This window comes from Hylobates moloch, unplaced genomic scaffold (assembly GCF_009828535.3).
Source record: "Hylobates moloch isolate HMO894 unplaced genomic scaffold, HMol_V3 SCAFFOLD_12, whole genome shotgun sequence".
NCBI lineage: Eukaryota > Metazoa > Chordata > Mammalia > Primates > Hylobatidae > Hylobates > Hylobates moloch.
The window spans coordinates 25,864,504-25,892,102 of NW_026652287.1; the positions used below are offsets into that span (position 1 = coordinate 25,864,504).

Consider the following 27,599-nt stretch of genomic DNA (forward strand, 5'->3'; position numbering starts at 1 on the left):
GGGTAGCCAACTGTGGGGATGCCTGCAAGACTCACTGGGTCCACCAGCAGAGATGCCAGTGAAACCTGATAGAAGTGAGTGCTACCGCATGTCCCTCTCCAGGGCATCTTTGCCAGTGGCAAAATAAGTACAAGAAAAAGAAAACAGAAAGACCGGAACTAGGAAGAGAAGCCCCTTCCTCCTGTAGTTTCCCTCCAATGCTCTCTACTGAGAATGTTTAGCATCGTGCCAGTGGCGAAGATGAAATCCTGTAGGGCCTGGTTCCATGAACAGAGAGGAAGTAATGAAAGATGAATTTGGAGCTGAGAGACAATAAATTGATAACCAATGTATGGATGAAATGTAGTGTTAAATGTGATCAATTGGGTGTTAGCAGGGCCTCTAGAAGAACAATGGATTGAGAGTTGAGCACCAGGCATTGTAGCAAGTAGTAATGATATAACAAATACTCTGCCCTCCTGGAGTTTGCATTTGGGGTCAGAGCAGGCATAGGTTGAGAATAAATAAGTAAACAAACAAACAAAAACACAGATCATAATTGGTGCCATGACAAAAGTAAATAGAGAACTATGATAAAGAATAAGAAGGGACCCTTTTTAGCCAGGCACAGTGTTTCATGTCTGTAATCCCAGCACTTTGGGAAGTTGACATGAGAGAATTACTCGAGTCCAGGAGCTGGAGACCAGCCTGGGCAACACAGGGAGACCTCATCTCTAAAAAAATGTTTAAAAATAGGTGGTGCATGGTGGTGGTTCCGGCTACTCAGAAGGCTGAGATAGGAGGATCACTTGAGCCTAGGAGGTCGAGGCTGCATTGAGGCTGAGCTGTGATCATCCCACTCCACTCCATGGCCTGGATGACAGAGACCTTGTCTTAAAAAAAAAAAAAAAAAAAAAAAGAGAGAGAGAGAGAGACCCTTTTAAGAATAGGTAGACATGAAGGACCTCTCTGAAGAGTTAGCAAAAAATTCTGAATGATCTTGAAATGGTCGAAAAAGATTACTAGGTCTCTTGACCAGTGCACCCTTCAAGTTAGTCTCTGCCTATCATTTTAGTTTTGTTGTTTTTTTTTTTGCTATATTTGAGATATTTTATAACTCTGTAAATTGCAGATAATTGATAGCAATGCAAATGAATCCTGTCCTTGGACATGCAAATGAATTCTGTCCTGTGAAAGTACAATTGATCTCCATTCCCCTACTCCTCTGTGGAAGAAGTCAGTTTTACATATATTAAGCAAATTCACTTTAAGATGCATGATGGCCTATCTGTGTAACTGCTCTTTGGATCCTCCTTTTAATCCACTGTAACATCTTTTGGGTTCCTTCAATAATTAGTGAGTTAAGTGAATTTTTTGACGTGTTCATTTTATATTCATAAAAGTCATAACTTACCTTTAATAAAATAATTACAGTGAGCTATGACCATGCTACTGCACTCCAGCCTTGGCAACAGAATGAGACTCTGTCTCAAAAAAAAATCACCCTTTAACACATTTAAATTCAATCCCCCAAAGACTCCAGTGTGAAGGATACTCAGCCAACATTCACATCATATCAGGATTGAATGAGCTGAACAGACTGTCTACTCCTTCATTATTTGTGTATTAACACATGCCAAAAATCACCTCTGCAAGATGGGGTTAAGAGACAACACAGGCTTTTGATTTGGAGATCTGACACTTTTATCAAGAGTGTTCATGAAATCAAGGATACATTGATTTTTCTAACATTGTTGGCAGTTAAAAGAACCTTTAACAGGACTCATATATTTCTGAGCTCACGGCAGGGTCACGTTCATAGAATTTTAAAATAGCACAGAAAACTTAGAAATCATGTAGTTCAGTTTCCTCATTTTATAGATGAATTAGTCAGCCAAGAAAGCCTGGGTGACTTGTTCAAGATCATCAACTAATTTAATGGCAAGCTGAGATACAAACTGTTCTCTTCCTCTTCGTCCTGTACTCTCTTACCACCACGATGTTGGAGCAACCAGAATTTCAAAAATGATTCCTAACAATGGCCTCCACCTCTTCTTTCCCCCTTTATACGTAATATTCACTCTGAAAAGAATGGGAGTGTGTGTGTCAGTGAGGGATGGTATATTTTAAGGAAAGAGTTTTGGATCCAAAAACAGTATTAGTTTTTCAACGGGTTTGACTATGTATTTGTGTTTCTGAGTTTCTGTTTCTTCAACAGCAAACTGGGCACAGATCCTTATTAAATAATTATTAAATATTAATAAACTCCATAATTAAGATTACTAGGATTAATAATAATCTATACAAATAAGCTTGCACATAGTAGGTGCTCAAAAGCCATAGCTAGTATTAAATGGTAACCCTCCTCCCCTAAATCATTTATATGCCATAAAAACCCTTCAGTATTTGAGGAATGTGCAGCTGACACTACTGACACTTTTATAATAAATTAGCATTTTATGTTTAAATGAAAGTTATACACACACCCCCACACAGCTGCCTGTTTAAAAAAAAAAACCTGACTTTATTGAATGAACAATCCACAAACATAAGTCAACTCTATACAAATCAATATTCTCTGTACCTCCCACTGTTTCATTTGGATGCTTGAAAACAATTCTTACGTCTTTAGACACAATCTGCTTACTTTCAAATTGCCTAAAAGGAAACATAAAATATTATATTTTAAAAAGTACAATAATGGGCCCTGAAGAATGAAGCAATCCAAGTGAAGGCACAGCTTTGTATACCAGATCTGCTGCGTATGTGAGGGGAAGCTAAGCGTGGTGATGACCCAAGGCTTATCCTCATCAGTAAAAATGACCCATATTTGCTTAATACTTTACAGTGAACACAGGGTTTCCCTTCCCTTCCCTCCCCTCCCCTCCCCTCCCCTCCTCTTCCCCTCCCCTCCCCCTCTCCCTCCCTAATCCCCCTCCTCTCCCCTCCCCTCCCTTCCCTTCCCCTCTTCCCTTCCCCTCTCTCCTTCTCTTTCTTTCTCTTTCTCTCTTTCTTTCTTCTTTCTTTCCTTCCTTCCTTCCTTCCCTCCTTCCTTCCCCTCCCTTCCCCCTCTCTTTCTTTCTTTTTCCTTCTTTCTTCCCTTCCCTTTTCTTTTCTTTTCCCTCCCTCCTTCTCTTCTCTTCTCTTCTCTTCTCTTCTCTTTTCTTTTCTTTTCTTTCTTGACAGGGTCTCACTCTGTCACCTAGGCTGGAGTGCGGTGGCATGGTTTTGGCTCACTGCAGCCTCCATCTGCCAGCTAGATCAATCCTTCTACCTCAGCCTCCCTAGTAGCTGGGATTACAGGTGCAGGCCACCAGGCCTGGCTAATTTCTTTGTATCTTTTGTAGAGATGGGGTGTCACCATGTTGCCCAGGCTGCTTTCTAACTCTTGGGCTCAGGGGATCCTCCCCAGGGTTTTCGTTGTATGAGTATGTTCTCACACTGCTAATAAAAACATACCTGAGACTGGGTAATTTATAAAGGAAAGAGGTTTAACTGACTCACAGTTCAGCACGGCTTGGGGGAGGCCTCAGAAAACTGACAACCACGGTGGAAAGGGAAGCCAATACATCCTTCTTCACATGGAGGCACCAAGGAGAAGTACCAAGCAAAAGGGGGAAAAGCCCTTTATAAAACCATCAGATCTCATGAGAACTCATTCACTATCATGAGAACAGAAGGGGGGTAATTGCCCCCATGATTAAATTACCTCTTGCTGGATCCTTCCCACAACACGTGGGGATTATCGGAACTACAATTCAAGATGAGATTTGGGTGAGGACACACCCAAACCATATAATTCCAGCCCTGACCCTTCCCAAATCTTATGTCCTCACATTTTAAAACACAGTTCATACCCTCCCTACGGTCCCCCAAAGTCCTAACTCATTCAGGTATTAACCCAAAAGTCCAAGTCCAAAGTCTTACCTGAGACAAGGCAAGTCCCTTCCACCTATGAGCCTGTAAAATAAAAAGCAAGTTAGTTACTTCCTAGATACAGTGGAGGGAGTTACAGGCATTGGGTAAATACACCCATTCCAAATGGGAGAAATTGGCCAAAATGAAGGGGCTTACAAGCCCCACATGAGTCTGAAATCCAATAGGGCAGTCATTAAACCTTAAAGTTCCAAAATGATCTCCTTTGACTTTATGTCTCACATCCAGGTCATGCTAATGCAAGAGGTGGGCTCCCACCTCTTTGGCAGCTATGCTCCTGTGGATTTGCAGGACACAGCCCCCCTCCCAGCTTCCCTCACAGGCTGGTATTGAGTGTCTGAGGCTTTTCCAGGTGCACAGTGAAAAATGTCAGTGGATCTACCATTCTGGGGTCTGGAGGATGGTGGCCCTCCTCTCACAGCTCCACTAGGCAGTGCCCCAGTGGAAACTCTGTATGGGGCTCCAACCCTACATTTCTCTTCTGCACTGTCCTAGCAGAGGTTCTGCATGAGAGATCTGCCACCACAGAAAACTTCTGCCTGGACATCCAGGCATTTCTATACATGCTCTGAAATCTAAGCAGAGGTTCCCAAACTTGAATTCTTGACTTCTGTCAAGGCTGAACACCATGTGAAAGCTGCCAAGGCTTGGAGCTTGCACCCTCAAGCCATGGCCTGAGCTGTACCTTGGCCCCCTTTGACCACAGCTGGAACACAGGGCATCAAGTCCCAAGGCTGCACAAAGCAGCAAGGCCCTGGGCCTGGCCCACAAAACCATTTCTTCCTCCTAGGCCTCTGGGTCTGTGATGGGAGGGGCTGCTGTGAAGACCTCTGACATGCCCTGGAGGCATTTTCCCCACTGTCTTGGAGATTAACATTTGGCTCCAAGTTACTTAGGCAAATTTCTGCAGTTGGCCTGAATTTCTCCTCGGAAAATAGGTTTCCCTTTCTTATCACATTGTCAGGCTGCAAATTTTCCAAACTTTTATACTCTGCTTTCCTTTTAAACATAAGTTCCAATTCCAAACCACATTATTTGTGAATATCTAAAACTGAATACTTTTAACAGCACCCAAGACACCTCTTGAATGCTTTGCTGCTTTGAAATTTCTTCTGCCAGATACCCTAAATCATCTCTCTCAAGTTCAAAGTTTCACAGATCTCTTTGCTAAAACATAGCAAGAGTCACCTTTATTCCCATTCCCAACAAGATCATCTTCATCTGGGACCACCTCAGCCTGGACTTCATTGTCCATATCCCTATCAGCATTTTAGTCAAAGCCATTCAACAAGTCTCCAGGAAGTTCCAAACTTCCCCCCATTTTCCTGTCTTCCTATGAGCCCTCCAAACTGTTCCAACCTCTGCCTGTTACCCAGTTCCAAAGGTGCTTCCACATTTCTGGGTATACTTATAGCAGCACATCCCAGTACCAATTTACTATATTAGTCTGTTCTCATGCTGCTAATAAAGACACACTCAAGACTGGGTAATTTATAAAGGAAAGAAGTTTAATTGACTCACAGTTCAGCATGGCTGGGGAGGCCTCAGGAAACTGATCATCACGGTAGAAGGGGAAGCTAACACATCCTTCTTCACACAGAGGCAGCAAGGAGAAGTGCTAAGCAAAAGGGGGAAAAGCCCCCTATAAAACCATCAGATCTTGTGAGAACTCACTCACTATCACGAGAACAGCATGAAGGTAACTGCTCCCATGATTAAATTACCTCCCACCAGGTCCCTCCTACAACATGTGTGGATTATGGGAACTACAATTGAAGATGAGATTTGTGTGGGGACACAGCCAAACCATATCATTCATATATATAATTTTAAAAGTATTCTTACAGAACCAAAGAAAGGCTGATATATACTTCTTGTGGCAACAGAAGCAGAAGTAGGGAAGACTATTCAGACAGATTGGCTCTCTAGAGTATTGAATTTACTTTATTGCTGCATTAGTTTGCTAGGGCTGCTGTAAAAAAGTACCACAAATTGGGAGGCTTAGAACAACAATAGGAACTAACTGTCTCGCAGTTCTAGAGGCCAGAAGTCCAAAATCAAGGTGTCAGCAGTGCCACAGTCCTGTGAAGGTGCTAAGAAAGGATCTGTTCCAGGTCTTTCTCCTAGCTTCCAGTAGTTCCTTGGTTTGTGGTAGCACAATTCCAATTTTTACATGGTATTTTCCTTGTATGTATATATATTTCTGTGTCTAAATTTCTCCATGAGGCCACCAATCACACTGGATTAGGGTGCACACTAATGACCTCATCTTAACTTGAGTATGTACAAAGACCTTATTTCCAAATAAGGCCACATTTATAGTCATTGAGGGTTATATGAATTTTGGGGACACACAATTCAACCAATAAGAATTGCCATCTCCTTCTTTCTTTCAACTTTGCCAAACACACTGGTGGCCAACAGCACTCACTCACTCACTCATTCATTCATTAAATAAACATTTGCCTATGTCAGGCTCTGTTCTGGTGTTGATGCAAAAAATAAAAACAAAACAAAACTGCATACAGACCCTTTCCTTGAGAAATCACACTTCGGAGGGAATCGGAGGCACATTACTATGATAGTAAGTACTATTATTGAGTTGGTATTGCTAGGTATGGGCACTTTTCAACTAATTTTCACAGTAGTGTGATAAGTGATGTATCAGAAACATACTTGGAGAACCCAGGGAGGTCCTAAATTTGCCCTAGGGATCAGGAATACTTTCAGAAATTAGTTATTATTTCATCTGAGTCTAAAAGGATGCGTAGAAATATCCTAGGTAGCTCAAAGGTGGTAATATTGAGTACTGGATTCTAAAGAAGTGTATTTTATAGAGGAAAAAACAGCAAAGGTTAAGAGACAAATTGCAAACCCCAGGAGGGGTGGGGTTTTTGTCTGTTTTATTAAGTATCTCCTGTATCTCTAGTGTTTTGAACAGTGCCTAGTTCATTCAAAAAGTAATCATTGAATGAATTTAAGGGCATCATATATCTAAGGGACGCCTGCATATATCTATGGCCTACAGTTCACTGTCGCTAGAAAAGTAGACAAACGTCCAGTTTCAAAGAGACCGGTAAACTACATTAAATATAAGAGATGAGGGGTGAAATGTTGATGATATATATCGCTAGTATTAAAAAAATTCCACGAAGTCCAGGAATGCCTGGCATCCGTCCTGCCAATTACCCTTTTCCCCAGAGCATGTACAACAGGGAGGAGGCACCCAAGGGCCAGGAGAGTGGAAGGGCACAGCTCCACAATCTCCAAAGTAGGGTTCTCTGGCCAAAGCAGGATTGAAGCACATGGTTTGGACTTGAAATGTACGTGGAGCCTCCCACTGTCCTCCTTCCACTCCATCCTCCCCTCACTCTCCGCCCGACTCCACCACTGGCTCCTGAAGGAAACCGGACAATTTCCAGGCCTTCCCCAAATGCCAGGGGAGGAATCGCCGAGCGCGCTCCTGCCCGCCGGCCCCGCCCCCTTACCCTCTGGAATGCAGCGAGAGCGCACGCGCGCCTCCCTCGAGCAGCGCGCGCGCCCGCGAGCTCCCCGCATCCCCGTGCTCATCCGGGTCTCAGCGAGCCTCGGCCAATGGTGGCCGCTCACGGCCCCTGGGGGCGGGGCTAAGCCTTCCCTCACAAGGGGCCTGTGGTCAACGCGATTTGCCTCCAAGGGACGGCCACCAGTCGGCACAGAAAAGGGGCAGAGGCAGTGAGATCAGCGTGTGGGCGAGGGTCAACAGTTTTGGGATCAAGCGGCTGCCGCTCCTCCAAAAGCGACCGAAGCGCGAGCAGATTCCCCTTCCGAGCCAGTGTAGTAAACACACTTCAGAAACGTGAGGTGCCGGTGGTCACGAGGGGAGCGCGCCCTCCAATGAGGAGCCGGGGGCGGGGCCGAGGCCGCTGACGCGGCGGCGGCGGCAGAGTCACCCGGGCAGCCTCGGGACCGGTCACCGGCCGGCAACCGTCCAACGGCCTCGACCACCGCTTCCAGCCTCCGCCCCCGGTCCTTTCTCCCGGGCCGAGAGACAGCGTCTCCGACAGGGGCTCATTCCCCTCCCGTTCTCCTCGGTGACTCACCTCGGGCGGGCCGTTTTGTCTTTAGGGGCCGCCTTGGTGGGGCGAGGTTTCCGTGACGAACCTCCTGGGGCTGTCCGTGCCGGCTCGGGCCGTCGTGGCGGCTCGAGCTCCTGGAACTTGCTCAGGCTCCGGAGGTCCAAGGCCCTCGAAGTTATGCGTCGCTTCCAGGCGGTTGCGGCGGGCGCGGGCTCCTGAAGGGCGTCACACCCGGACTCCGCCGACTAGGCAACCTCCATTCATCTTCCCACTGCGCCTCCAGCGCCCCCGCCTTCTCCGGTCCCCTCCTCGGAGTCATTTTTTCCTGTCCCCCCTCTGCCGCCCTTTCCTCACTCCCCGGGTGAGGCAGTTCTCTTGGAAGCGAAGGTGTCGGCTATGAGCCGGAGCCTCCTTCCTTGAATTTCTCCGTGGAGGACCAGCCGCGCCCCCCGGCATGGGGGTGAACGCCGTGCACTGGTTCCGAAAGGGGCTCCGGCTTCACGACAACCCCGCCCTGAAGGAGTGCATTCAGGGCGCCGACACCATCCGCTGCGTCTACATCCTGGACCCCTGGTTCGCCGGCTCCTCCAATGTGGGCATCAACAGGTGGCGGTGAGTCACAAGCCCGTGGGAAATGGATTTGGGTGTTTAATGAATCTGATGTTAATGAATTCCATGCGATCCGCTAAATCTGTGAATTTAGACGTGGGCCTGCTTTGCTTATACCGCTTACGAATTTTAGGTGCCCTAAGTATTAAATAGAATTGACTTAATACTTCTCTGGCCAGAGGGTACTGACGATCTGAAACACTCGGCCTTCATCAGCGAGTTATGTGTCTTTCTGTGCTAACTGGAGCTCCTCCCCTGAATTTGTGGAGAATTCTTAGTGCTGGAGTTAAAGAAACACCCATCCTGTCCTTAGTGGCCAGTGTATATGGATTCCCTTGGCCTCTTTGTGGCATTCGAAAGGATTGTGATGTTTCCTGTTTACGTTTGTGTCTAGGTAACTCATAGTATGGAGAAAAATCATTCATTCAGTACAGCCGGCTCCAGATCCAGTGTTCTTCCACCTTGAGGTTACTGTGGGAAAAGCAAGGGAAACAGCATTATCTGGTTTCTCTGCTCGGTTCTTTTTCTCAACTCCTCCTTGTGGTTGCCGAGACAAAGCACATTTTTTCTTTCTAGACAAGTTGTAGTCCTTCTAGGGATCAGAGCACTGAAAGAAATCTTACAGATGCTTTATGATCTTTTCCTGAAACACCAGGCTACATGATTGTTAGGCCCCCTGGTGGAAATGAAAGCATAGCTGAACAGATAGACTCTTGATCACTTACCATGTGCCAGGCACTGATTTAAATGCCAGGGAGTGAAAGACAGAAAGTCATGTCTTCAAGCAGAAAGTAAAATATGTAGTATTTTAGGTGGTGATAAGTGTTGTGGAGAAAAATAAAGCAGGGTAAAGGGATAAAGAATACAAGGGTAGGGATGGGGTTGCAATTTTAAATATGATCGGGGGAAAAGTCACAGAGAAGGTGACAGTTGAGCAGACCTGAAGGAGGTGGTGGGATGCAGATATCTAGGGGAAGACCATTCCAGGCAAAGGGAAGAGTAAGGGAAAAGGTAGAAATATGCTTGACCTTTGGAAGGAACAGCAGAAGAATCCAGTATGACTGGAGCAGAATAAGTGAGGGAAAAATAGTAGACGATGAGGTCAGGGTTGACTTAGGGCCAGATTGAAGAGAGCCTTATAAGCAGTTTTCAAGATTTGGATTTTTACTTAGTGAAATGGGAATAACTGCAGGATTATGAGCAGAGAAGTAATGTGATCTGACATAGGTTTGAAAAAGAATTTTTCTGCTTGTGGTTCTGAGAAAAAATCTGAGAATTTCTCTGCTTGTGGTTCTGAATTGGGGAGTGGAGGTGGACAAGAAGCAGGAAGTCCAATTAAGAAGCTATTGGCATTCATCCAGGTGAGAGATGATAACGGCTTGAATCATAGTAATAATCGTGGACGTGGTGAGAAATAAACAGATGCTGGTTATATTCTGAAGGCAGAATACACGGTGTTTGTTGGCAGATTGGATATGTAGTGAGAGAGAAAGAAAAGGAGTTAGGCTGGGCACGGTGGCTCATCCCTGTAATCCCAGCACTTTGGGAGGCTGAGGCAAGGAGTTCGAGACCAGCCTGACCATCATGGCAAAACCCTGTCTCTATTAATACTGAAAATATAAAAATTAGCTGAGCATGGTGGCGCATGCCTGTTATCTCAGCCACTCAGGAGGCTGAGGCACGAGAATCGCATGAACCTAGGAGGTGGAGGTTGCAGTGAGCTGAGATCGTGCCACTGCACTCCAGCCTGAGTGACAGAGTACTCTGTCGCAAGAAAAAAAAAAAGGACATATAGTTTGGTGCTATATAAAAAGCACCAAAATTCAGTGCTTTTTATATAGTAGCAGTTTAGTTACTGTTTGAGAAAGTTTTTGACTTGAGAAACTGGAAGGATGGGGCTACACTTTGCTAAGAAAGTGAAGCCAGCTGGAGAAGCCATTGGGAGGGTGATTGGAGTTCTCTTTCATTAAGTCATTAAGTTTGAGATGTATTTTACACATTCAAATGGAGATAGCAAATAGGCAGTTGGATGTATCTGGAGCTCAAGACAGAGATCCAGGCAGGAAGTATAAATTGGAGAATTCATCAGTTTATAGATATATGTAAAGCCATTTATTCATCCATCCATTTATTGAACAAATATTTGTCAAGCACCTACTATATGCCAGGCACTGTTTTAGGTGCTAGAGATCCAGTATAAACAAAACAGCCCCCAATTCTCACCCTGTTGGAGCTACATTCTAGTGGAGCCGTGAGACTGACAGCATTAAGAAAATGAGATAGACAAGAGATGCAAGTGGTGCAAGGGCTGAACCTTGAATACCCTTAATGTTTATAAATTGTGGAGGTGTGAAAGAACCAGCATATGAGACTGCAAAGGAGCCACTAGTAATGTAAGAAGAAAACCCAGAAGAGTATGGTGTCTTAGAAGCCAAGTAAAGAAAGTATTTTGGCCAGGCATGGTGGCTCATGCCTGTAATCCCAGCACTTTGGGAGGCTGAGGCAGGCAGATCACTTGAGGCCCGGAGTTTGAGACCAGCCTGGCCAATATGGCAAAACCCCGTCTCTAGTAAAAAACACAAAAAAATTAGATGGGTGTATGGCACATGTCTGTAATCCCAGCTACTCAGGGAGGCCGAAGCAGGAGAATCGATTGAACCCAGGAGGCAGAGGTTGCAGTGAGCCGAGATCGTGCCACTGCACTCCAGCCTGGGCAACAGAGCCAGACTCTGTCTCAAAAAAAAAAAAAAGAAAGAAAAGAAAGAAGGAAAGTATTTCAAGGAAGAGTGTTTTACTTATGTCAGATGGTACTGATAGGTCAAGTAAGAGGAGAACTGAAAAATAAAAATTGGATTTAGCAATTTTAGGTCATTTGGAATTTTATCTGGAATGGTTTTGGTAGTGTCATAGGCAAAAGTCTTTTTGGAATCATAGTACCAAATTCAGTGCTTTTTATATAGTAGTAGCTCAATTTCTATTGTTTGTTGAATATAGTGATATCTTGGAGTCAATAATTTTATATTTAAACAGCCTTATTAATTTACCTATTGACTATGGGATAATGCCCAAATTCCTTAGCCTGGCAAGATCTACCTTTTGGCTTATGTATTTCATTTTCTGCTGTTTACAATATGTGATTTCAACTCCAGGGGGAAAACCTTCTAAGTTTTCTTTAGAAGCTATCTTGTATTTTCTTCCATCGACACTTTTTAGACTTTTGGATTTAACAGAAAGGCAAAATTTTAAATAATTATTTTACCTAATAAGCACATTAACAAAACTACTTTTTGATATTGCCATCCTTTCATTTAAAAAGGATGTTTTATATTAAAAAAAAAAAGTTTGGCTGAGCTCAATGTCTCATGCCTGCAGTCCCAGCTACTCAGGAGCCTGAGGCAGGAGAATCACTTGAGCCCAGGAGTTGGAAGCTGCAATGAGCTATGAATGGGCTACTGCACTCCAGCCTGGGTGACACAGAGAGATCCTATCTCTTAAAAAACAAACAAAGAAACAACAACAACAAAAAATTTGAAGGACATTGTCTCAGAATAACATTTTTTGATTTGGATAAATTTACAAGCTTTATGAAAATTCGCATCTCTTAGAAAAATTATCCTATACAAAAACTTATACACTAACATTCACAGAAGCATTATTCATAATAGCCAAAAAGTGGAAACAACCCAGATGGCCATCAATTGATGAATGGGTAAACAAAATATGGTATATCCATATAATGGAATATTATTTGGCCATAAAAAGGAATGAAATACTGATACACGCTACAACATGTATGAATGAACCTTGAAAAACAAAATAAATGAAAGAAGCCAGTCACAAAATTCCATGTATTATATGGTTCTGTTTATATGGAATGTCCACAGTGGGCAAATGTATAGAGACAGGAAGCAGACTAGTGGCTCCTTAGGACTGGGGAAGCTGGGGAGTTGGGAGGTGATAGCTAAGGGGCACAAGGTTTCTTTTTGAGATGATGAAACTGTTCTAGACAGTGATGGATGATTGTACAACTCTGCTTGTCTGGGATGATTAGCAGTATTCTGAACTCTTACACCACTTTTTGCTGTTGCTTCTCACATCACTCTTAGCATTTGCTGCCCTCATTTGTGAATGTTAGTATTGTTTTATTAATAGTTTGTTTGAGCTGCTGTAACAAAATACCTTTAGACTAGGTAGTTTATAAACAACAGGAATTTATTTCTCACAGTTTTGGAAGATGTCCAGAATCAAGGCACCAGCAGATTCAGTGTCTCTGCTGAATAGACGATGCTTTCTCTGTGTCCTCACATGGCAGAAGGGGTAAACAAGTTCCTGCAGCCCTTTTTCTAAGAGCACTCCCTTAGTCCGTTTGTGTTATTATAAAGGGATACCTGAGGGTGAGTAATTTATAAAGAAAAGAGGTTTACTTGGTTCATAGTTTTGCAGGCTTTACTAGAAGCATGGCATCAGCCTCTGATTCTGGTGAGGACTTCAGAAAGCTTTTAATCATGATGGAAGGGGAAGTGGAGCTGGCATATCACATGGCGAGAGAGAGAGGGGAGGGATACCAGGCTCTTTTTAACAATAATTGTTCTGTTAATTAATAGAGTGAGAAGTCACTCATTACATGATAGCACCAAGCCATTCATGAGGGATCTTATCTCATGTTCCAAACACCTCTCACCTCCAACATTGGGGATAACATTTTAACGTGAGATTTGAAAAGGACAAATATCTAAACTGTATCACTCCACTTCTAGCCCCCCAAATCTCTTGTCTTATTTATTTATTATTTTTATTTTTATTTTTGAGATGGGGTATCACTCTGTCACCCAGGCTGGAGTGCGAGGCATGATCATGGCTCACTGTAGTCTCAACCGCCTGGGCCCAAGCAGTTCTCCCACCTCAGCCTCCCAAGTAGCTGGGACCACAGGCATGCATTACCATGGCCAGGTAATTTTTTTTTATTACTTGTAGAGGTGAGATCTCACTAAGCTGTCTCATACTCCTGGGCTAAAGCAATTCTCCTGCCTCAGCCTCTGAAAGTGCTGGGATTATAAGTGTGAGCCACTGTGCCCACCCTCTTTTTTCTATTGTAAAATATAATCATCTCTTTCAAAGTCCCCAGAAGTCTTAACTAGTTTCAGCATCAACTCAAAGTCTAAAGTCTTATCCGAGACTCAAGGTGAGTTCCTTACAGCTATGAGCCTGTAAGATCAAAAACAAGTTATCTACTTTTAAGATACAATGGTGGAACAGATATTGGGTAAATATTTTCATTTTAAAAGGGAGAAATTGACCAACAAAAAGGGACCCACCCAAGTCTGAAACCTAGTAGGGCAGACATTAAATCTTAAAGCTGTAAAATAATCTCTTTTGAGTCTTGTCCCATAACTGAGCACACTGGTCTAAGAGGTGGGCTCTTGAAGCCTTGGGCAGCTCCATCTCTATGGCTTGGTTGGGCACGGACCACATGGCTTCTTTCATGGATTGGAGTCTAATGTCTGTCACTTCTCCAGGCTGAGGGTGTGTGCTGTTTTCATCCAAAGGATTATTTTAATCTTTCCACTTCCTCACTTTCCACTCCCTCCCACATCCTGAGCACACTGGTCCAAGATGTGGGCTCTCAAAACCTTGGGCAGCTGCATCTCTATGGCTTGGTTGGGCATAGCCCACATGGCTGCTCTCATGGATTGGAGTCTAATGTCTGTCACTTTTCCAGGCTGAGGGTGTATGCTGTTTACATCCAAAGGATACTTTTAATCTTTCCACTCCCTGACTGTTCCTTGCTTTTTCTTTTCTCTTCTCTTCTTTCTTTCTTTTTTCTTTCTTTCTTTCTTTCTTTCTTTCTCTCTCTCTCTGTCTCTCTCTCTCTTTCTTTCTTCTTTTTCATAACAGTATTTAACACATTTGACCACACCTTTCTCTTCTTCTCTTGGCTTTAGTTAGACTGCCACCACTGTGGGTCCTGGAGGGCAGTGCCCCTGTTCCCATTGCTTTACAGTGAGTTGTCTCTGGGGACTCTAACCCCACATTTTCCCTTGGCACCAGCCTAGTAGAATCTCTCTGTAGGAGTTCTGCTGTGGCAGGCTTCTGCCTGGGCACCCAGACTTCTTGACATATCTTTTGAAATCTAGGTGGAAGCTGCCAAACCTCCATGGATCTTGTATTCTGTATACCTGCAGACTTAACACCACTTGGAAACCATCAGGGCCTATGGTTTGCACCCACTGGAGTGGCAGTCCAGCCAGTACCTGGGGCCTTTTGAGCCCTGGCTGCAGCCAGAACGTGGGGAGTAGCATCTCAAGACCGCATAAGGCAGCAACACCCTGGGCCTGGCCTCCCAAACCATTTTGCCCAAGGAGGCCTCTGAGCCTGTGATGGAGGGGGTAGCCTTGATTTCTGGAATGTCTTGGGGGCTTTTCCCCATTTTCTTGACTGTTAACAACTGGCTCTCTTTTATTCATGTTAATTGCTTTAACGACCTGTTCTGTCAGGGCCTGGTACCTGGGGCTGGGTAGTTTGGATTTCTCTCCTGAAAACTTCCCTCTACCACATGGTTAGGTTGTAAATTTTTCAAATTTGTATGCTCTGTTTTTCTCTTAATTATTAGCTTTAACTTTGTCTTTTTTTTGAACTCCCATATCTGAGAGTAGGCTGATAGAAGCAGCCATGTCACCTTTATTATTTTATATTTAGATCATTTTTTTAGATGGAGTCTTGCTCTGTTGCCCAGGCTGGAGTGCAGTGGCGCAATCTCGGCTCACTGCAAGCTCCGCCTCCTGGGTTCACGCCATTCTCCTGCCTCAGCCTCTCCGAGTAGCTGGGACTACAGGCGCCCGCCACCACGCCCGGCTAATTTTTTTGTATTTTTAGTAGAGACAGGGTTTCACCGTGGTCTCGATCTCCTGACCTCGTGATCCGCCCGCCTCGGCCTCCCAAAGTGCTGGGATTACGAGCGTGAGCCACCGCGCCCGGCCTTCTTTGTCTTTTTTTATCTTTTTTGGTTTAAAGTCTGTTTTATCAGAGACTAGGATTGCAACACCTAACTAAGCAGCTTTAATTTTAAAGCTGCTTTTACGTTTTTAGATATCTTTATAGCAACACCCCACTCCTGGTACCAGTTTTTTGTTTTTGTCTGTCCCCGTGACTCAGATACCTCTTGCTAGGCTCCGTCTCCAGTATTAGAGATCAAGTTTTAACATCGGATTTGAAGGGGACAAATATCTAAACTATATCAGGCACTAATCCCTCTCATGACAGTACAATGCATATGACCAAATAACTTCCTAAATGCCCCACCTCTTAATACTGTAGCATTGGGGATTAGGTTTTAACATGAATTTTGGGGGAACACAGACATTCAGACCATAGCAGAGCTGTATTCCGTATATAATCTCTCTCTCACTTAACAGATAGTACCTTCCTGAAGAGAAGTTGCCTCTTAAATCAAAAGTTTATTTTGAATCCCTATCCATTATAGGCATTATTATTGATGCTGGGTATACAGCAGTGAGTAAAACAGAAAAAGTTGCTACCCTATGCCAGTGGGGGGAAAACAGACAGTAAGACAAAAATAATGTATCAGGTGGTGGTAAATTCAATGGAGAGAAATAAAGCGGAATGTGAGAACAGGGACCTAAAGGAAGAGGAAACAAGCTATACATGTATCTGGGGAAAGAGCCTTTTTGTGTTCTCCACAGCATAGTGGCTTATACATAGTAGGCATTAAATATTGTTTTAATTTTTCTTATAAATCTAAGGTTGAGGGATGGGACAGCTACTTTATATAATTTGTATGTTAATGTCTATCTTAAACTCATAACTTAGAAAAAATTCTCAATGAACAGATTTGTTTTAGAATTTAAACTTCAACATGTTCATTACACATTTGAAGCTATCACATGTAAGCTCTCTTAATTTTCAGTAACCAAATCTATAAATGTGCCTACATCCTTACTAGTTCTTCCTTCTAGAATACAACTTCAGTGGAAGAGATACTGCTGCCTCTTTTCAAAACGATTTTCTTCTTCTGTGCTCCATTTCAAAGACTTTGCTCATTTTTTATATTTATTCTTACCTTTTCTTCTACTTTTTCTTCTTTTTAGGTTGCCTCCAATCAACATTTAAACATGCTTAAGATCAAATTCTGTAAAACATACACAACCTGTAACAACAAAGGAACAGAACTTAGCATTGACTGTGTTCCACTCCTGCAACTATGTATCTCAGTTTCTTTGTAGCCAATTTCTTGAGCAAGATGTCTAATAGTGGCTGACTTCATTTCTTTATATTCTACTTACCCTTGAACCCGCTCCAAACTAAGGCGTGTCCAGCTTCACTCCCACGCACTCTACCAAAACTATTTTTATCCAAAGGATACTTTAAATCTGCCCATTCCCTGACTTTTTTCTTTCTTTTTTTTTTTATTTTTTTTTAACAATGTTTGACACATTTGACCACACCTTCCTCTTCTTCCCTTGGCTTTATTAAAGGACTCTTCTATGCTTTCCTGCCAGCGCTATTAGTGTTCTTCCTTAGCTTCTCCTTTTCTGTTCAACCTTTAAATGCCCCTGAGGTCTGTGATCTCCACCCTCTTTTCATTTCACATATTTCTAGGCAATCTTATCTCTTCTCATAAAGTCAGGTACCATTTACTTGTCTGTGCCCGGAATTCTCAAGTTAGTGTCTTCAGTGCAAATCTCTTTCCTGATCCCCAGATGTGTGTGTGTGTTTGTATGTATCATATATACCCATTTGCCTGCTTGAATATATTACATTACCTCAAACTCAGCTTGTCCAAAACAGAGTTCATCTTCATCCTTCTCTGTTGCTCAAAAACAAACAACCCCCAAACTGAGTTTTCCTGTATTTTCTGTCTTCACAAATGATACTTCCATTTGCCCATTTGAGTCCTTACTGTGTGCCAATTAATTGCTAATTTCTGTGGATAGCATGATAGTCAACAGATAATTTCTCTGCCCTCAGGGAGTTTACAGTACAGAGGAAGATTTATTCAGAAATAAAATAGTTACATAAATACATTCTTCCCTCTCCATTGTCTCTTTAACCCATATCACCATTCTCTTTGTCTAGATTGTTTTGGTAGCTTACAAATCATTGTCCCCCTTGCCCTTCTCTAATTCATTCTCTACACAGCAAGTAGAGTGATCTTTTTAAAATTGCAAATCTGGTCACGTCATTTATGCTTTAAAACCTTTTAATGACATTTCTTTACCCTTAGGTTAAAGTTCAAAAAGCCATAGCATGGTTTCAAATCCTTGTGTAATCTGGCCCTCTGCTTCTTTCTAGTCTCTGGTGATTATTTCACTGAGGCATTTAAACTGAAACTTGAAGTGTAAAGTGGATCTTAATAAGCAAGGCATGGAGGGAAGGGAATTCCAAGCAAAGAGAAGCGAATTCCAGACTGAAGGAATAGCTTAAGGAAAGGCACAGTATTCTGATGGTGGTGAGGAGGCTGATGTAGCTGAGTCATGTGGTGCATGAAAAGATAGGAGGTGTTGTTTAGTACTTTTTTGTTTGCTAGTTGGTTGCCTGAGTCAAACAGGCTTAAGCAAAAAGAAAGTTTATTGGTAGATGTAATTGAATAACCTAAGGGAAACTGGCTTTGGATGTCTCTTGATACTAGGGCTCAGAAGATGTTACTGGGATCACATTTCTCTTTGCATCTCTGAACTTCACTTATTCTGCCTTGACTTCTCAAATAGGCTGTCCTCTGGTGGTAAAATATAGCAATAACAATGGCATTTACCTCAGCAAAAAGCATACTACACCTTTGGCCCAGAAGTCTCAGCAAAAGTCTTATGGCACTTCATTGGCTCTTTTGGGCCAGTTTCTGAACCAGTCATCATGAGTTTATGATTGTCTTAGCTGAAGTGTGCTTCACTGGTGGAATCAGCTTGACTAAACTGAAGTAACTGAAGTAAAATGAGTAGGAAGTAGGTGGATACCCTAAAACAACATTGTTGGCTGTTATATAAGAACTCAGATAAGTGGGTATAGTTCAGAAAAGCTGCCCTTGTTTGGGGAAATATAAATTTAGTAGCTGAGTGAATGTTAGAGAGTCAAGATACCAGTTTGGAGACTTTATCAAGAGTTCAAGTGAAAGATAATATAGGCTTGAACAAGGGGAAAGGCTATGAGGAAGGGGAAGATATAAGAAGAAGCCTGTAGAGGTACAGTGAAAAGCTTAGGTGACTGCCTGGAAAACACAGTTTATGTCATAGAGGAGGAGGGTGAGGGTGAAAGTAGAGTGTAAGATCCTCATACTTTGTGCCTCTGTGACAATTAGACATTAAGTTAGGAAACACAGAAATAGAGCATATGTAGGTGAGGAAAAGAGTGAGTTTAGGTTGTTGACCAGTTTGAAGCACTGCTAAGATATCAACATGAGAAATGGAGAAAACAGAAATTTAATTCTGGGCATTATAGACATTGGATCTGTGCATATGGGAATAATTCCTGTATAAGTAATGGATGAAGCATGCCTGGATGAGATTGGATACAGCCATAAAAAGTTAAGTTAGTCAAAAGTCCAGTGAAAAAACTCAGCAAATACTATATTTAAGATGAATAGGAGCTGGTGAAGGAGGCGAAAGAGAACCAGAGAGGTAAAAGAGGATCCAGGAGAGTGCCATATTATGGAAACTAAATGTGGCAAGAGTGATTTTACATTGCACTACAGGAGGCAGGTTAGGATGAGTTTTGACAATTACGTAGGAAAAATTATCAAAGACTTAGAAGTGGGAAAAGGAAATTATTGCATATCTAGAATGCTAGATATTGTTTAAGAGGACCCTCCAGGAGTTATATGATTCTGATTAAGGGATATGCATCTTTGTATTTGATTGACAAGGCTGTTTTACAACTCTGTAAAAAGGGATAAAAGTTAAGTTGTAGAAAACTGAAAGCAGTACAAATGTTTTCTGCCCATAACAATGCAAATTATGTTTATGCCATGAAAATGAATTTTGTAAGTTGAGAAATAGTAAATCAGATTCTCATTTGAATCAGTTTTAACATCTTACTTCTTTCTTCCTTAATCAATGAATTACGTAAATTTTTTGCCAGATCTTCATTTCATGTTTGTATGAGAGTCATGATTTTACTAGTTTGAAAATTATACTTTATCTGTTACAAAGGCTTTTGGTGAACTTTGAGATAACACTTCAATGTAGGTGTAAGGATAGAAATCGGATTGTATAGCATGTTAACAAAGGTGTGCGTAGCAGGTGAGGGGAGGGGAGTGGGGGAAATGATTCAGGTTGCAATGTGAGGGAGATTTTTTATGAGAGAGGTAAGAAATTAGCTCAAGGCATAGGTTCTGAACAGGCTGAGGAAAAGTGAATTTTGGTTAGATAACTAGACTTTTAGTCAAGACTGAGCATAGTGTATTCACAGGATGATAAATCAGAAATAAAATATATAGATAAGGTGAGGCCTGAGTATGTAATTCTTTGAATGACAGACTGAAGTGAGTTTAGAACATCTGACTGTACTAAGACCTACTTTATAATTCCTACTTTCCTATTAAATGGCCGTGCGACTGACCTTGGATAAATCTCTCTCCCTTCATTTATTCATTCAGGAAAACATTCAGTGAGAGCCTGTTATCTACCAGGTACTGTGCAAGTCATTGGAGATACAAAGATGAAGGTTATGGTTCTTGCCCATAAGGAAACTTTCACACCACTAAAGGACAATTAGAACATACAATGTTAAAAAGGACCTCTGTGGAAATCTGCAAAGACAATTGTGAAAGCACAAAGGAGAGACAACTTTAAAGGGGTGGGGTAGGAAAAGGGGTAAAGGTGATGAGTGTGAGTTCTAGAGGTGTGTGTGTGTGTGTGTGTGTGTGTGTGTGTGTTTGTGTGTATGTGTTGGGGAGTGCTGAGTGTGAGATATGAGACTGAGAGAGGAGGAATTCTAGAATGCTTCTGTAGTAGGCCGTTCTTGCATTGCTATAAAGAAATACCTGAGACTGAGTTGTATATAAAGAAAAGAGGTCTAATTGGCTCATGGTTCTGCAGGCTGCTCAGGAAGCATAGCAGCATCTGCTTTTGGGGAGCCTCAGGAAGGTTACAATCATGGTGGAAGGCAAAGGGGGAGCAGGCATGTCATATAGCAAAGGCAGAAGCAAGAGAGTGAGGGGGCAGGTGCTACACACTTTTAAATGACCAGATTTCATGAGAACTCGCCATTGTAAAGACAGTACCAAAAGGGATGATGCTAAATAATTCATGAGAAACCTGCCCTTTTGATCCAGTCACCTCCCAGTAGGCCCCACCTCCAGCACTGGGGATTACATTTCAATATGACATTTGGGCAGGGACACATACCAAATTAGTTGAGCTTCTTGAAGATGCATGAGTCAGTGTACTTACGTGAAAAGAGAGGTTTTTTTTGTTTGTTTTGTTTGGTTTTTTTTGTGAGAGGGTCTTACTTTGTCATGCAGGCTGGAGTGTAGTGGCGTGATTTCAGCTCACTGCAACCTCTGCCTCCTGGGTTCAAGGTGATTATCGTGCCTCAGCCTCCCAAGTAGCTGGTGGAATTACAGGTGTGTGCCACCACGCCTGGCTAATTTTTGTATTTTTAGTAGAGATGGAGTTTCACCATGTTGGCCAGGCTAGTCTTGAACTCCTGACCTCAAGCAATCTGCCTGCCTCAGCCTACCAAAGTGCTGGGATTACAGGCATGCACCACTGCGTCCAGCCTGAAAAGGGAGTTTCTAAAAAATTGTCTCTTATCTGACACCATTGGAACCTGCAGTTACTTGAAAAAGGAAATCATTAAAAAAAAAAAAAAAAAACATAGAAAAGTGTGCATTAATTTGATAGTTTTTGATGTAGGGCTTGTTTCCAGGTCTGAGTTCTTTAGCTGACTTCTTTATCCACATTTATTCTTTAGGTGATCTCATCTAGTTGCATACTTGAATACCTGATAATTTCCTATCGTGTATTACCTGCACTGGCCTCTATCCTGAATTCCGGATTTGCCTATCTAGTATTTTTACTTGGATTCAAAATAAGCATCTTAAGCTGATTTTGTCTCCATCTCCTCCACCTCCCGTGGTTTCTCTATATCACAGTAAATGTCAACATTAACCTAGTTCTGCAAAAACCCAGGAGCTACCCTTTCTTCTTTTTGTACTCAAACTTCATATCTAGTCCTAAAGCAATTGTTAGAGCTTTTCCCTTCAGGTTAAATCTCATATCCATTCAAATAACACCCCCCCACTGCTATCATAATATCCAGGCCACCAGCATTTTTTACAAGATTACTGTAAAAACCTCCTAAGTTTTCCACTTCCATTTTTGTGCCTGCCTTTCCCATCTGTTCCATGTGGAATTCAGAGTAGTATTTTTAAAACCATAGTTAGGTCTGGTGGCTCAATACCTGGCACAGGGTAGGTGTCAATATGTCCTTGTGTATTGAATGTATAAATGAGTATTGTTCTGCTGATTTTGCTGATGGAATTTCAAGTTGGCTTTCCTGCGTAAATTACACCCACAGACTGATATTGCCTATCATTCTTTAAAGTTGATTAAAACCTTAAAGACCATGGTGAAGCAAACTTGAGTACAGAATTCCTTTAGTACATTTTTTCTTCCCATCTAGTTTAGCTGTCTTATCTACAGATAGTTAATTAGACAAACTTTTTTGGTGATTCACCTTTTATCAAGCCTTTTTGAAGCATTCAGTTTCATTTTCTATAAAACACCTTTATTTTTTATATTCTCAGTTTATATAAAATTTAAATTATATGATTAAAATAAGTTCAGCTGGCATGAACATGTTTGAGAAACACAACTGACTCTTCATATGTCTAGAACTTTAACTGATTGGAATAGGAATTGGACTTATTAGAAAGCAGTAGCCTATTTTATTTTTGTCCAACTGAAATTAGCCATGTCCGTCAGTCAGTATGGCCTCTGTATGCTTTGCACAGGATAGAAGGCATTTGGTTATTTGTGTGAATTGATAAACTGGAGATCACTAGTAGTTTTTGTTTTTTGTTTTTTGGTTTTTTTTTTGAGATAGAGTTTCACTCTTGTTGCCCAGGCTAGAGTGCAGTGGCATGATCTCGGCTCACTGCAACCTCCACCTCCTCAGTTCTAGCGATTCTTCTGCCTCAGCCTTCCAAGTAGCTGGGATTATAGGCATGCGCCATCACACCCGGCTAATTTTTGTATTTTTACTAGGACGGGGTTTCATCATGTTGGCCAGGCTGTTCTTGAACTCCTGAACTCAGGTAATCCACCCGCCTCAGCTTCCCAAGGTGCTGGGATTACAGGCATGAGCCATCAAGCGCGGCTTAGTAGTTTTAATGTATGTTAACTACATAATTGCCAAGGTCTCTTCTAGTTCTAGAATTGTATGATTTCTGTGATGGGAATACCAAAATAATTTTTAGTATTATAAAAGATATAACGATAGGTTTTTAAAATTTGACATAAAATTCATTCTCAAATATTTTTATTTGGTTTGGGTTGCATATTTTAAATAATTGGATATTAGGGTTTCCTAGAGATTAAAAAATGCTATTTAAAAAAAGAGGATTCTATTGACTCTGGTTACTTTTGCCATTTTTATCTTATCCTATCTGTCTTCTCAATAGCAACAACAGCAACAAATTAAATATCTTAATGACATGTATTTTTATTTAGTTTTCTTGTTTTATTTAGTTTCCTTTCTTGCAGAAAGGAACAAACAAGAGAGAATTCAATTCCAAAAAGGAGTTGGGTTCTAACATTCCAGAATCCTTAGACTTCACTATACTACTTGAGCACAAGTTTCCATGAAATACTCCTATATTCTTCCAATGCTTTTTTTTGTTTGTTTGACCTAGTTTGAGTAGATTTCTGTTCATTGCAGTGAAACAATTCCTGACTTAGATCATCTTTGGCATACTTTTTATTTCATTTGTGTTTATTGGTTATTCTAGGTTTCTTGTCAGTTTGATAATTGAATTTGCTATTAATGCATATTTTCCTAAAATATCTGCCGTTAAATCTAGTCTTCCATTTTCACATGTATTGCTAAAGTTGTATACCATATTCTTTAATAAGTACCACAATTGCTATGATAGTCCCTTTCTTACATTACTAATAGATATTTATTTTTTTCTTCTTTTTCTTTCTTCGACTTGCTAGATGTTTTTATACTTTATTGATCTTTTCAAAGCATAACTCCTAGGGAAGGAATAAAGAATATTGTCAAAGAGTTACCTCCACAAAAAACATCAGGTTCAGATAGTTTCATAGTTGGGTTCTACCAAAGTTTAAGAAACATGTAACTTCAGTGATATATAAATTGTTCTAAAACATGATAAAAGAAGAGGAAACAATGTGTAGAATTATCAAATAGGATACAGAAGCCTATTTTAAATGTATATTCTACATTCATATTGAAAATGCAGGAATAATTCAGTATTTGAAATATATTAATATGTCATTATATTAATAGATCAGAGTATAATCCTATCACCTCCATAGATGCTGAAAATACTTTTGATAAAGTTCAGTATTTATTCCTAATAAAATTTAGTACTAAACCAGAAACAGAAGGCTACCAAATCAGCTCAAAAGTCAGCATCATGCTTAATGGGTAAAATTTAGAAGTTCTACAAGGTCTGGAGCAAGATACAAATGCTGGCTGTCATCACTATTACTTATTGTGCCAGAGGTACTAACTAATGCAGTATAAAAGGTATAAAAATGGAAGAGGAAGTAAAATGTATTGCTGTTTTTAGGACAATATTATTATATCCCAAAATATCTAGGAGAATCAACTGAAAAGGTACTATTAATAATAAGAGAATCCAGGCCGGGTGTGGTGGCTCACACCTGTAATCCCAGCACTTTGGGAGGCCGAGGCGGGCAGATCACCGGGTCAGGAGATCAAGATCATCCTGGTTACCACGGTGAAACCCTGTCTCTACTAAAAAGAAAACAAAAAACAAAAATTAGCCGGGCATGGTGGCAGGTGCCTGTAGTCCCAGCTACTCAGGAGGCTGAGGCAGGAGAATGGTGTGAACCCAGGAGAAGGAGCTTGCAGTGAGCCAAGATCGCGCCACTGCACTCCAGCCTGGGCGATAGAGCGAGACCCCATCTCAAAAAAATAATAATAATAAATAAATAAATAAAAATAAGAGAATCCAGTGATGTGGCTAGATACAATTTTTATTAGCCTTAGGTGCAGAGAATTAGTTTAAGACATTATCATCACAGGTTTATGTAAGTTCTCTTCCTTGTTTTCTTTCTTTAGCCTCCTTTATTCCTATTTGAATTTCCCTTCTCCCATACACAAATACATTGTTTGTTATACAGTATACATTGTGGTTATATTCTAATATATTTATCTTTTTGTAACTATGTGTTCATGCAAAACAGATACTGTTTTATGTGCATTTGTTTTTAATTTACATAAATGCTATCATGTTGTATTTCTTATTCTGTTTTTTTCCCACAAGCACTAAATGTCTAAGGTGTACTCATGTTGATACTGCTAATCCATTGCTTCTAACAGCTGTATAATGCTCTGTGAGACCTTTACCATATTATATCTGTTATCTTAGTGATAACTACCTGTTTACTTCTAGTTTCCTGACACCACAAATTGTTTTGCAGTGAACATCTTTGCACATGACTCTGTGTAAGTATTTGTTTGGAGTGTATATACAAATGAATAGAATTGCTGGGACATAGATTAGCCCCATATGTAGTTTGACTACAAAATGGCAGATTGCTATTCACAGTAGATGAACAAGTCTATATTCCCACTAACAATGCATGAGTCTTCTCATATCCTTATGTCCCAACATTTAAAAATTATCCAGCTTTATAAACTTTACTGATCTAAAAAGCATAAACTGATGTTTGATTCTTTTAATTTGTACTTTTCTACTTACTAAGTTTGAACATTTCTTATACATATTAGTTTTGGAGGTTTTTCTTTCTATAAATTACCTTTTAATTGTCTTGTTCATTTTTCTGTTGATGTGCTGTCTTTTCAGTTTTATTCGTTGAAGTTTAAAAAAAAATATATATATATATATATTACAAACAATGGCTACAGGCACCTGAAAAGATGTTCAACACCATTAGTCATTAGGAAAATGCAAAACAAAACCACAGTGCAATACCGCTTCATATGCACCAAGATGACTATTATTAAAAAAATTTTATACAAAAAATTAGCCAGGCATGGTGGTGGGCGCCTGTAGTCCCAGCTACTTGGGAGGCTAAGGCAGGAGAATGGTGTGAAACTGGGAGGCGCAGCTTGCAGTGAGCTGAGATTGCACCACTGCACTCCAGCTTGGGCGACAGAGCAAGACTCCATCTCAAAAAAAAAAAAATTTTTTTAAAAAGGAAAGTAATTGTTGGTGAGGGTGTGGAGAAATTGGAACCCTTGTACATTGCTTGTGAGAGTATAAAATAGTACAGCTGCTGTAGAAAAATTTGGCAGTTCTACAAAAAGTTAAACATAGAATTACCAGCAATATCACTCGTAGAATTCCAAAAGAATTTAAAGCAGGCATTCTAACAAAAACTTGTACATGAATGTCCATAGCAGCACTATTCACAATCACCAAAATGTGGGAACAACCTAAATGTCTGTCCGCTGATGAATGGATAAACAAAATGTGGTCTGTTCACATGATGGAACCATAAAAAGAAATGAGATACTACAACATGGATGTCAAATACATTCTAAGTGAAAGAAACCAGACAACAAAGATTACATATTATATGATTCCATTTACATGAGACATCCAGAACAGGTGAATTCATAGAAACAGAAAGCAAATTAGTGGTAGCTAGGGGCAGGGCGAAAAATAGAGAGTGATTGCTTAATGGTTACTAGGTAATCAGTACAGGGTTTCCATTTGTGATACAAATGTTTTGGAACTAGATAGAGGTGATAGTCACGGAGCATTATCAATGTACTATATGCCACTGAATTGTACATTTTAACATTATTAATTTTGGGCTGAGTGCGGTGGCTCATGCTTATAATCTCAGCACTTTGGGAAGCTGACAAGGGTGGATCACTTGAGGTCAGCAGTTTGAGACCAGCCTGGCCAACATGGTGAAACCCTGTCTCTACAAAAAAAAATACAAAAATTAGCTGGGCATGGTGGCACATGCCTGTAGTCCCAGCTACTCAGGAGGCTGAGGCAGGAATTGCTTAAACCAAGGAGGCGGAGGTTGCAGTTAGCCAAGATCATGCCACTGTACTCCAGCCTGGGCAAAATAGTGAGACACTGTCTCAAAGAAAAAAAAATTATTAATTTTGTATTATGTGTATTACAATTTTACCTCAAAAAATTGTAATCAAATAGTTTCCCTATATATCAGAGATTGGCAAACTTTTAATGTAAAGGGCCAAATGATAAATATTTTAGGTTTTTCAGGCCGTATGATCTCTCTCTCAGCTACCCACCTCTCCTATTGTAGCATGAAACTAATTAGGATGTCTGTGTTCCAGTAACACTTTATTTACAAAGAAGGCAGTGAGGTGGCTTGACCCATAGTTGGCTGGCCCGTTGCTACATATAAGCAACCAGTTAGCAAATATAACAGGAAGAAAAATTCTGTGTATAATAGCAACAAAGAGAAATACAACAATCCAGAGATAAATTCAGATACAAAGAGAATGATGATTGGATCTTGTTCTCTACTGAAGCTCTTATTCTTTTGGAATAGTTAGGAACTGACTGCCTTATGACCCATGGAACATCCTCGGTTGAGAACATCTGTCAAGGGTTCAACAAAGAGTACAGTTTGAAGCTTTCTAGTGAGAGAAGGAAGGAAACCTGTAAATTATCATTCAGTCAGTTTCAAGATTTCAGCCTTGTCACAGACTCCTGCTCGTTGTCTTCCTTCTCCTCTCCCCTACACTTTTCCAACACCTTCTTACCCCCATTAATCTGCAGTCTGGTATCTTTCTGTATAGATTGTTATTTTCTCCTAGTCATGGAAGGGCCACTTTTCCAGA

The 27,599-nt window shown here is 41.1% G+C and overlaps 1 protein-coding gene and 1 long non-coding RNA gene across 3 annotated transcripts in view; one reads left to right on the top strand and one right to left on the bottom strand.

Annotated features, from left to right (window-relative positions):
- Positions 1-1,954: 1,954 nt before the first annotated feature.
- LOC131380798 (uncharacterized) lies at positions 1,955-8,051 on the bottom strand. Its single transcript, XR_009209009.1, has 4 exons — positions 7,998-8,051; positions 3,907-3,939; positions 2,564-2,637; positions 1,955-2,061 (listed from the first exon to the last, which is right to left on the bottom strand). It is a non-coding gene; the product is annotated as an uncharacterized LOC131380798 (long non-coding RNA).
- CRY1 (cryptochrome circadian regulator 1) overlaps positions 7,565-27,599 on the top strand; it is a 104,511-nt gene continuing 84,476 nt past the window's right edge. The window contains exon 1 of one of the 2 annotated variants that reach the window (XM_058425410.1): positions 7,565-8,585. In XM_058425410.1, the coding sequence (XP_058281393.1) occupies positions 8,428-8,585 (158 nt within the window). In that variant the 5' untranslated portion in view covers positions 7,565-8,427. The remainder of the gene's footprint in view (positions 8,586-27,599) is intronic. The other variant, XM_032168798.2, reaches the window with a different exon arrangement.